General features: G+C 43.7%; 1 protein-coding gene across 1 annotated transcript in view; it reads left to right on the top strand.

Annotated features, from left to right (window-relative positions):
• Positions 1–4,000: 4,000 nt before the first annotated feature.
• FAM107B (family with sequence similarity 107 member B) overlaps positions 4,001–11,724 on the top strand; it is an 88,533-nt gene continuing 80,809 nt past the window's right edge. Inside the window, exon 1 of the mRNA XM_075064321.1 lies at positions 4,001–4,188. Coding sequence (XP_074920422.1) covers positions 4,032–4,188 — 157 coding nt within the window. The 5' untranslated portion in view covers positions 4,001–4,031. The remainder of the gene's footprint in view (positions 4,189–11,724) is intronic.

Below are 11,724 nucleotides of genomic sequence, written 5' to 3'. Positions count from 1 at the left end.
CCATAGAAACCTACAGTCGGATTGTTTTAGTTTATTAAAAGTCTAGACAACCATTTTAAAAGTAAACAAATTTGAACACAGAGGACTAGATCCTCATCTGATGTAAATCAGTGTTGCTCCTTTGAACTTAATGGAATGAAACTGATTGACGGAAGCAGAGTCTGTTGCAAAAACACAGGGCAGTTAAAATACAGTATGTTTATTTAATATCTTATTACAGTAGCATCTAGAGACCCCAACTGAAACCAGGGCCCCATTGTTCTGGGCACTATGCAGACATCCAGTAAGAGATGCTCCAAAGAGCTTACAGTCTAAATAATGTAATTTTTTTATTGTTTCTTTTTAACAAAATATAAACAAACAGATAAGAAAAAAACATGATATTTAATAGAAACCATTTGGTTTATAAGGTAACAAGCACGCCAAGTGATCATGTCACATGATGTTTATAAAATGAAATGACTGTGTACTTTTGGCCATAAATGTTAATAAAAAAGAAGGAAGGCATATCTTGTTAAATATTTCCAGTGTATCTTTCAGTCTGAGAGATGCTCTGAAGTGCAGCCAGCTCATTCATGATTCCAATAATTGGTAAAAAATGATATCTTACGTTTGTATAGTGCCTTTTATCCAGAAGGATCCCTAAGTATTTTGCCAGTGCTGTCTAGAGTTCACTACACCCATTACTTCAAGAGGCAGTGTAATTTAGTGGAAAAGGCACTGGACTAGGAGTTAGGACAGTAGGGTTCTGTTCCTGACAGCTGCTGATGTGCAACCTTGGGCAAATCATTTCACCCTGCGCCTCTCCCAGCCTTTGTCTGTCTTGTCTATATAGACAGTGAGAGCTTCAGGAAAGGAACTCGCTCTCACTATGTGTTTGTGCAGTGCCTAGCACAATGCAGACCCAATCTTGGGCCTCTAAGTGCTACCGACATACTAATAATTATATAAAAAATTATGTGAAAAGGATATTAAGGTTGCAAGTCAAGTGCTCAAAAGTTAGGAAATGACACAGTTACGGTTGCTTGTGCAGCCTTCATTTATTACCCTTGTGCATCTGCATTACAAAAGTCTTTAATTACATGATTACATACTATTTTTCCACAGATATCCGCTTTATTCAGTGCTCCTCATTCAGTGTGTGGTCTCGTGCCATGTTTACTGCATACTATCCAAACCCTGCCCTCAATACAGAATTGTTAATTTCCTCCTAGACATTTCTATGGTGCTTTCTCTGTGGTGTATGAGTGCTCCAGAAACATTAACAAATGTATCTTCACAATGCATTGGTAGTGGTATTACCAGTCCCCTTTTACAGATGGGGAGCGGAGGAATTGAATGATTGCAGCTAAGATTGTCAAAATTGTCCACTCATTCTGGATACTCAACCTGAGATTCCTGTGGGCTGATTTTTCAGAGGACGTATTATTTTATAGTACTTTGTTCACAACACAGCTCCAGCTGACTTCGGTTGCAGTTGTAAGCATTCAGCACATCTGCAAATCTGATCTTTGGTATCCTAAGTTCAAGGCACCCCGAAAATAAAGAACACACAATTCATGGCCATCTGCAAAAAATGTTTTCAGTGACTTGTCCAGCATCACAGTCTTTTCTCCAAGTAAAGGCCTCACAGAAAGTGCCAAGCAATCTTTAATAACCACAGGTGTTCAGAGCTGCAGCTTTATATCTTACCCTTGAAAAAACAATACTTCCAAACACACACTAATGCCCATAACCATGCTAGGGCATTGGGTTCACTATGTTGTGGCACTGACTCACTGAAAAGAGTGTCTTGCCTCCTTCTGAACCCCTGGAACCTTTTATTGTTGGTTTTTTTCTTGAAGGGCTCCCATATTCAAGTACTGTATTGCTTATTGCCCAACTGTGCTTAGCTCATGAGGTGTGAGCGTGAGGTGGCATGACTAACTGCCATAAAGGAGATGTCCATCATTTGTATGATTCAAGATTCTGCTGTCATTGCAATCATCCTTCACTGCAATCCAAGTCATTTGCTAAAGAAAAGTTTCCTAGTAATAAATATACAGAGTGACTGGGTGAATCCAAATATGTAAAACGTATTCCAATTAAACACTTTATCCAAGAAGGCTCATTTATGATTTGTGCATTCTCAAAGTATCTGTACCATTGTTCCAAATTGTCTTTCACTTCTCCATCACGTATTACTTGTACGGAAACAGATTTCCATCTTATCTTCTGTAGTTTCAGATACATTAGAATTATCAGTTACACCATCATGCTACAGTTGGATCCACACAGATGTATAGGTCTGTTCGCAGGGATCCGATGGCAGAATTGGGGCCTCAATTTACATTTAGTGACTGGCAGAAATATAACTGGGGGATGGGATGGAGTTGTTATGTTCTTGGATAAAGAAAAGAAAAGAAATAAATGGGCGGGGGAAGGGAAATTAAAAAAAATACAGTTTGAGATTACCCTCTGACAAAAAAGGAATGAGTCACTTTCTTGGGCAAATGAGGTCACCCAAAGGATTTAATGCTTTGACATCTTTAGAAAATATCTACAATTAAAGCAAGCCCTGTTTTTTCCGCCTCTAAGGTTCAATACACTACAATTTGATTTGTTTCCTCTTTTATGAGAGAAAAAACCACAACATTAAGGAAGGAGCCTTAAATCACAGCTCTTACCCGATGTGTAAAACTGGAAAGCCTGGGAATTATAAAATTGACATGAAATCCTTTCGTCCATAGCCTCCTCTTTTCCCACTCCCCCTCCTTACCCTTTTTGTTATGTATTATTTGTATTACGGTACTGCCCATAGTAGGGTCCCCAACCTTTTACCTCATGCCCCCCTTATCCCTGTCCATGTCCCCAACCCCCGAGTCGAGGCCAGGAGTGGGACTGCAGCTCCTGTAGCGGTGGTGGTGGGAGGAAATGCAGACAGGGGTAAGGGTTATGGGAGCCAGGGCCAGTAGCGGAGCTGGGTGATGCTCTCTCCCCACTCACTGGGGGGGCTAGCCCGGGCCCCAGCTGTGCCCCCCCAAACATTCCTCCATGCCTCCCTAGGAGGGCGCGCCCCACAGTTTGGGGACCTAGAGACTTGGGCCCTATTGTGCTAGGGCACCATACAAATATATATTAAGAGACAGCCCCTGCCCTGTCTAAATAGACAAGATAGGCAAAGGATGGGAGGAAAAAAATTAATCTCTATTTTATAGCTGGAGAAACTGAAGTACAAAGAGATGAAGGGTATATCTACACTGCCATGGCAGAGCTACAGTGCTTCAGCAGCATTTTTGTAGCACTGTACTGGAGATGTTTCTTACATTGGCGGAAGGGGTTTTCCCTTTGCTGCAGTTAATTTGCCTCGCTGTACGATGGGAGGTAGGTCGGTGGAAGAATTCTTCCGTCTAGCTGCATCTACAGTGGGGGGATAGGCAGGTCAACCTACTCATGATGCACAGGGTATGACATTTTTTTTAGGTCGATCTAATTTTGAGGCATAGCCCAGGCCTAAGTGATTTCCCCAAGGTCACCAGAGGGTCTGTGGCAGAGCCATGATGTGATCCCGTATCTCCTGAGTCCCAGTCCAAGACTTTAACCATGCAACAAGTGGTCTCCTGGCCTAACCCCAACACAATGCATCTCCTCCTCTCTGAGCCACAGGGGCATCCCCAGTCACACAAGGGCAGCGTGGTGTGGGCAGGGGCGGCTTCAGGCACCATAGGGGGCATTGTGTGTTGGGCTCAGGCTTTTAATCCCGACTCCGTTCCTCCCAAACACAACCCTCTCTCACTCCCACTTGCCCCCTTCTTGGGAAACCCACAGCAGCGAGTGAACCCACCCCTCCCTGCAGACCCCTTCCCCTCCTGCCAGGAACCGTGACAACAAAAGAGGCGCTGGCCGGCTAGGTGCACAGCCACAGCACAGCCAGCTGGGTGGGGAGCCGAGGGGGTGGAGCTGTGAGTCAGCAGCCAGCCTCCTCCAGCGCCCCCGCCCCGTGGCGGCAGGAGTCAGAGCTTGCCTGGGTGTGCGGGCAGCGCGGCAGCAGCATGAGCCGGAGGGGCTGCGCGAGCGCGTGTGGCAGGAGCTGCAGACACCGCCGCGCGTGGAAGCGCCTCTCCCGGGGCGCAGGGCGGAGCGCGGCAGCGGCTGGGGAGGAAGGTTCCTTTGTGGCAGCTCAGGGGCAGAGCCGCCCAGAGGGGCGAGGTAGGTGTTTGTGGCTGGGTCTCGCTCTCTCCTTTGCATTGCACACAAAGACGCTCTGCTGGGGGCTGGTTGTGTGTGTGCGCGCATTTGCTGGGGGAAATAAAACGCAGGGTTTTGTTTTCTAAAGAGAGGCTCAGGGCCCCGGGGGGAGAGGGAACCGCCCCCCTCCCAAATTGTTCAAACTTAATGAATAGCAAAGACAGATATTTAAACCGCCCCCCCGGCGCCTTGTGCTGGAAATCTGCTCGTGTGAGTCAGGGAAGCGGCAGCTCTGGCGCTTTCGGTGAGGAAAAGTTCCCTCTGGCAGCCCCGTGTGGGGTGCAGATGCCGTAGGGTTCAATCAGATGAGCTGGGCGGGGGGCAGAGTGCCCCCTTCTCTGCTTCCAGAGAGAAAACGAAGGGGTCCGTGTGCCTCGGTTGCAGCGTTTTTCTTAAGTGCCGTTAACAGAAAACAACCCCATGGAGAGTTAATTGTTCCTTTAAAAGGAAGGATGCGTCGTGTTCAGTGAATCATGTGGTTCTCTGGACAGATACTGAGCTAAATCTGGGTCTGAAATCAGGGTTCTTGGCCATGAGGCATTTTTAATCTGGAGCAGAACAGTTATGTGTTTTTCCAGGTGATGGTAGGTTTTCCCTGCATTTGGCTTCCACGCTTTTTTTGAGCTTGTGGGGTATCTTTGTTAGCCAGCGTGTCTCCGAAGTAACTTCTCCTTCTCCTGACTATTTCCTGAGTCTCTTTCCAGAGCCTCTTTTCTGTGTTAACAGTTCATTGCTGTGCCATACAACTTCTGCCTGCTAAAAGGAAGGTGTGTGCTGCTTGCATCCTCTTTCCATTATTCACAGACGTCTAACATGTCTAGGAATGTATGTATGTGTCCTTGGGTAGACAATCAGAGATGCTAGGCAAGACCTATTAGATCATCTTAGCATTGCGGAATTGTTTCCTATATTGGCTACCTTTTAAAATGTGAAAATAGTGTTCAGCCTTGAAATGTTGATGGGTAGGGGGATGGGCTGTGAATGTCCTGAGCCAGTCATACCAAACCTCCGGTAAAAAATTGTGTAGCAAACCACAGAGAGTTGTTCTTTCTTTCTTCCTTCTCTCTCCTTGGTTCCAACTCTTACAGCTTATGATTTTGTCAAAATTTCCTTTAGAGGCCTTGAGGCTGTAATTTACTAGATTTTCATAGTGCTTTGGGTTAAAACCCTGTACAAAAGTTACAGCCCAGATGTATTTTTGCTAATAAAAATCTGTATGTTCATTTGATTTAGAGATGGTAGAGGGAAGGATATATATATAACTTGTAAAGTTTTTACTTCTGTTACATCATTTAATATTGTGTCATCAGATATGTGTAGTCTGACTAGTATACTGTACATGTGTGCTTGGCTGGATTGTTAGGGTTTGTGGGACAAAGCACAGGATCTCAATTCTGTGTAATGAATCTCATGCCTGAAGTGTAGTATCCGTATACGTGCATGTATGTTTATAGTAAACTCTCAGCAATGGGACAGGAACACATGAACATTTGGTTTCACTGAGACTTGGTGTAGTAAATTTAAAACACAATAAAGAGAGAGGTATTTCTGAATGATATAGCTAGGGCCCTACCAAATTCACGGCCATGAAAAATGCGTCACGGACCATGAAATCTGGTCTCTTCATGTGAAATCTGGTCTTTTGTGTGCTTTTACCCTATACCGTACAGATTTAATGGGGGAAACCAGCATTTCTCACGTTAGGAGTCCTGACCAAAAGGGAGTTCCAGGAGGGTTACAAGGTTATTGGGGCGGGAGGGAGGATCATAGTATTGCCACCCCTACTTCTGCACTACAGAGCTGGGCGGAGAGCCACAGATACTGAGTGGGCACCCAGCTGTGAAGGCAGTGTCCCGCCAGCAGCAGCACAGAAGTAAGGGTGGTAATACCATATCATGCCACCCTTCTACACTGCTGCCTTCAGAGCTGGGTTTCCGGAGAGTGGTGGCTGCTGACTGAGGGCCTGGCTCTGAAGGCAGCAGCGCAGAAGTAAGGGTGACAATACCATACCATCCTTCTGTGCTGTTGCTAGCAGGGGGCTTGGCAGAGTCATATTGGCATGGAAGAACATTGTGTTAATTTGAGTAGTTGCTTGTGGATCTCATGGGATACTGTGAAGGCAGTTGGAGCAGCAGTCTATTTACTTTTTAAAAAGTCCCACCACAGATGATTTTGGCATGTTAAGTCTGACTTTCATTTACATGATCCAAGAAATTCAGAGTTAATTTTTTTAATATTATCCTTAGTGCTCAGGTATTATTAATCATTTGTATTATGGTAATACCTAATAAACAGTAAAGTAGTGAACCGTGCTGGAGAGTCATCTGATGAGACCCGCTAATTCTCTTAACTTACTTTCCCTTATTTCTGTTTACTTGCTATCTCACGTTTCCAGTCTTGGCATCTTTCTTAATTCAGAAAAAGTAGTGGAGCTTGGCTCCTCTCAAAACCAACTTACCTTGAACGCTTACAGTTTTTGAGATTGCTGCCTGTACTGAAGCACCTGCTGGTAACCATCCACACTTTGGTAAGTTAAGAACTTGATGGCAGCTAAAGTTCTGAATGTCTTTTGCTGTCCCAAGAAAACACATATGTAACTTATTTTAACAAGCTAGTTCATGTGATAGCAAAGTCTGTGTACATTTGCTAAGGTGGCAAATTTTTTAAATAAAATTACCTAATGTAACAGCCAGGCTTAGAACAGTTTGGGTGAGTAAGTCAAAGGTGCAATTCAATGTATTTTTGTGTAGCATGATGCATATAAGGTATTGATGCTTCTCAGCGAGGTCAAGGAGCAGTATTGGTTTACAGAGTTGGGTACAGTGTTCTTCATAAGAGCAGAGGCAGAAAAGCGATCTACAAAGATGGAGCAGAGTAGGAAACAGCAGGTATTCTTGTATGTTAGCTACAGGAAGGGAAAAATGAGAGGATGTAACAGTGTGGCTGAGAATCGTAAGCGAAATGGAAAAGGCCTGCTTATGTGGCCTCCTCTTAGTGAAGTGTTTGAGCACCTCACAGTCTTTTAATGTATTGATCCTCACAACATCCCTGTGGAATAGGAAAGTGCTATTTTTCCCCACGGGAAACTGAAATGCAAAGAAACTAAATGACTTACCCAATGTCACAGAAGAAATTGGTGGTGGAGCAAGTCTCCGAAGTCTTAGGCTGATGAACCATCCTTTTCTCTCTCTACAAACCCTGAGGAATGAACAAAGAGACATGGTCAAGACTGAGTGAGCAGAGGGGCATGAAAATCACTTTTTCATTGGGATTTGGTGCCAGTTAATTGTGGTGTATGTTGTTGTTATCTAAGGTTCAAATTTATGTGGGCCTTTGGTAGAGAGGCCATAAAACCAGGAGAAACCTCTAGAGTATGAAATGGGTGTATAAGTGGGAGACTCACCCTAATCTCAACACAGAAACCTGATTCTGTTCAAAATCTTAGGAAAAGGGCCACTCCACTGCCTGGCACTGTGTGTGGTCACTACATGGGTGTAATACACTACCATTCTCATTGAGTTTTGCACCTGCTTTGCATCAGTGTTAATGAACACGTAAAGTGTGTGGTAGTGGGGAACTGAGTCACTGACTTCCTACACGAGGGAAAAAGCATGGAGATTAACTCAGCTTCACAGCAGAAAGTTCTGACATCTGTGAGAGGGGAAGGACGTGGTTTGACCAAACTAATACTTCCTCTCTAACTGTAACCTTAAAACCTCTTGGAATCTCCCATCAGGGCCCCTTTGCTTGCTCAATGACTAGAAATTTTATTAAAGCTAATGTTAAAAAAATATATAATACACTGGTTAAGAAAAGAGTATCTATACATCTGGGTGTAAATCTTAAATTATCCATAAATTACTAAAGTCCCAAACAACATTTTCTTACAGCGTCGAGATTGGTAGTTGGCAGTTCTGTGGGCAGAATTCATGTAATCCTGAATGTAGTGTTTTGCACAGCCCTACAATAACTAGTTTGTGTGTAGATGCAATGCAGAAAAGACTTTTTGATGAGAGAGCAGATTTTTAGTTTCCGGCTTCCAGCTGATGATTATAAATGAATAATCCAAAAGGGGTTTGGCTGCTATGAGTGTATAACCCCCACTGGGCCCTATAATTTTTTTTTTTAAAAGAACATCTCAGATAGGCTGTCACAAATCCAGAGTAGGGTAAAGGAAGTAGTAAGCATGCCAATGTTTCTAATGGCCTAGTGGCGTTTACATTCTAATACAGAGCCAAATCTGGCTTGCTTTAGATTCAGAACGAGGCCTGTAGTCCATCATAAGCCTAGGCAGATGTGTCCAGAATTGTGGTTTCACAACCAGGGCAAGGACTATACAGGAAACTGTATGTCTCATTTCTTGGGTTTTCATACATTATTTTCTAACATTTCGGTTTCATGGTGTTAAAGAATGCACAGGTGCATGCTCTCAATGAAAGGGAGAAACAGGGCCATCAGGAATTGAGGGTGAAATTCATTTTACTCACATAGTCCAAGAAACCAGGGTTCGTGGAGTTGAGGAAGAGAAATTCCCCCCCTCCTTCTCATGTCCTTATTCCAAGCTATAGGAAGCACTTTTGCTTCCATGATGTATTGCAGATTCTGTATTTCCCTCCCGTGGGATATCCTAGCTAGCTACCATTGCTGGCCTTTCGCACAATCCACATGGGAAACCGCTCTGTGGCATGAAAGGGTGTGGAAGAGGTTCTGACTGTTGGGAAGGTTCAATGGTTTCACCAGTGGCTTCTCCCATATCCCACACTCAGCCTCAAAGTGAGGAGATGGGGAATTGTTTTGGTCCTCTGTGCCTGGGTGAATTTCACGCTTAGACAATACAAGAGGTTAAGAATCCGAAATCTGCAGGACAACTCGGGGAGTATACTCAATGGGTGAGTGTGGAATGATTGGTCCCTCAGCTTCGCGGTCAAAGTACATTTGTTTACGTGATATATATTTGATCCTTGAAACAGCTTAATATGATCGTGGGTTTCCCTTCATGCCCATAACTTTGTTTTGAATATTAAGGGGTTTCCCCCTCTGGTAAAGGACACTGCCTTCACCCCCCCGCCTCCCCATGCCAGCTGGGACTAGCTAATACATGGAGTCCAGTTGCATCTGCTCCAGAAGGAGGCTGTGCTAGTCAGAGATAGCTAATAGTGATAACATCCACTAAAGAATTTTTTGATGAGAGGGAGGGTTCTGGGGAGAGTGTGTTTCTCTGAGGGGAAGATAATGGCATGATTCTTTCAATGCCTTGTGTGTATAGTGAATAGGCATTCATGTGACCTCATGTATATACGCTGTCCTTTGTTCTACTGAAAATAATAAAATAGAATTAACATCCCTGGGTATTTAAGAGGACGTGACAAGAAGTGGGTCAGGAATGTTCTGCTGTACATGAACACAACCTAGATCTAGGTTGGCATGTATGTATGATATTTCTATACACACTTAAATGATTCTGAGGCGTTAATTTACACTTTTTGATGTGCTGTTGGACCCCAGCCAAGCAACACACTTAAGCATAGGGATCAAAATTGTTTAGTTACCTTTGAATTCAGATTCAAAATAAAGTGGAAATCTTATTGTCAGGTAGCTCAGGAAGGCAAGGAACCTGTTTTGGACCAAGCGAAATTTTATTACTTACTGGCAGGTCAGGAGGCATGGATCAGTGTTCATGTCGTACTCTCCATCAGTACCCGGCATGGGCTAGGGAAGCTAATGATCTAACCAGCGGATCAAATTAGTTGATGAATCCTGGTCACTTGCCTCCTGAGGCACATTGTGCATATGCTAAGAAGACTGGTAGGTTAGGTTGCTGAGCAGCACTTAAAAATAAATTCTATATAGATTGACTTGCTATTTAAGTTGAAAATGGGCAACAGGGGATGGATGCCTTGATGATTACCTGTTCTGTTCATTCCCTCTGAGGCACCTGGCATTGGCCACTGTCGGAAGACAGAATACTGGGCTACGTGGACCTTTAGACTGACCCAGTATGGCCCTTCTTATGGAAAAACGTCTTTGCTGCTGCAGTTTCCTTCTGAGTGCCACCAGGGAAAAGGACGATTTACTGAACAGTCCAGTTAACTTGCTGAAGTCCTCTCTTAGGTTTTCTCCCTTGGTTGTGCCCCATAAGGCACTTCAAGGAAGAGTGTATGTGGTTAATCGCGTCTGTGCTTTTCCTGAGATGCAGGATGGGATACAGTTGTCTCTTGGAGGTCAGTTGATGAGGTAACTGAGGCAGGAGACCAATATTCACTTGCAGCATCAGGATTTTATTTTTTACTTTGGGTCAGTTTGGATTATGATAATTTTGCATTATATGGTGGCCTTCATTCAGAAGGTTTCCAAGGCAACTTGTCCTTGAAGGAGAGCTTAACTGAATAATGTACTGAAAACAACTTATATTAAAAAAAACAACAACTCTGCTTGCTACCGTCCCACCCCAACACACGCAATTGCCCAGAACTGCCAGAAATTTGGAATTCAGTTTTTCTTCTGACAGTTCCAAATACAGGAACACAGAAGAAGGGGGAAATTGGTTTTGTTTGTAGCTTTTGGTTTTCTTCTTTATGATGTATAAGGAGGCCTGAAAGGTATTTTCAAGGGTGTTTTAAAAATGTTCACTTTTAGAAATCAGTAATGTCAAATCTGGTCATCTCCCATTATGCTGGAAGTGTCTGGATTCTCCAGACATACCCCTTGCGAGCAATTCTTAGGGTCTGATCCTGCATGCTTGTGCATGGGGATCTTTACTAAGATGAATCCTAAATCCTGTGGGACTACATGCCTATGAAAAGTTACTTGCATAGTTTTTGTGTTTACAGGATTAGGCCCTGTGACCTTAAGTGAGAGTGACCGTCCTTTAACAGAAATGCTTTTCTTCTAACTGTTTCTTGGGCCTTTGAGTCAAATGGAATGCAAAATCCTGATAAAATTTACTTCCCTTCTCAATTAACCAGGTTTCATCTTCCTTTAGTGCCTGTGATGTCATAGCTTACTAGTTCTCCAGTTGTCCCTATATTTCAGGAAAAACAAGCTAGATAAGAGCTAAATTTCTAATGTAAAAGATGACCAATTCTCTTCTCTTCTCCCCTCCCCCTCCAAAAAAATTCCAGGCTGCCTTAATAGTAGCAAAAAAGTACAAGTCTATTGTTCCCCTTTTGTATGTCATTTAGGGAATGTTTCCTTACGCATAAATGAATTGGAAGGATGTACAAAGATCCTTCTTTAAATTTCCAGCAGCTAAAAGCAACACTGTCATTGCTTGTAAAATGAAAGAACTAGCTAGATACCACTAAGAACATAAGGACGGCCATACTGGGTTAGATCAAAGGTCCATCTAGCCCAGTATCCTGTCTGCCAGCAGTGGCCAATGCCAGGTGCCCCAGAGGGAGTGAACCTAACAGGTAATGATCAAGTGATCTCTCTCCTGCCATCCATCTCCACCCTCTGACAAACAGAGGCTAGGGACACCATTCCTTACCCATCCTG

Source organism: Chelonoidis abingdonii, chromosome 1 (genome assembly GCF_003597395.2).
Source record: "Chelonoidis abingdonii isolate Lonesome George chromosome 1, CheloAbing_2.0, whole genome shotgun sequence".
Lineage (NCBI taxonomy): Eukaryota > Metazoa > Chordata > Testudines > Testudinidae > Chelonoidis > Chelonoidis abingdonii.
Note: the sequence above shows the minus strand (reverse complement) of the source record. Positions and strands in the feature narration are given on the sequence as shown.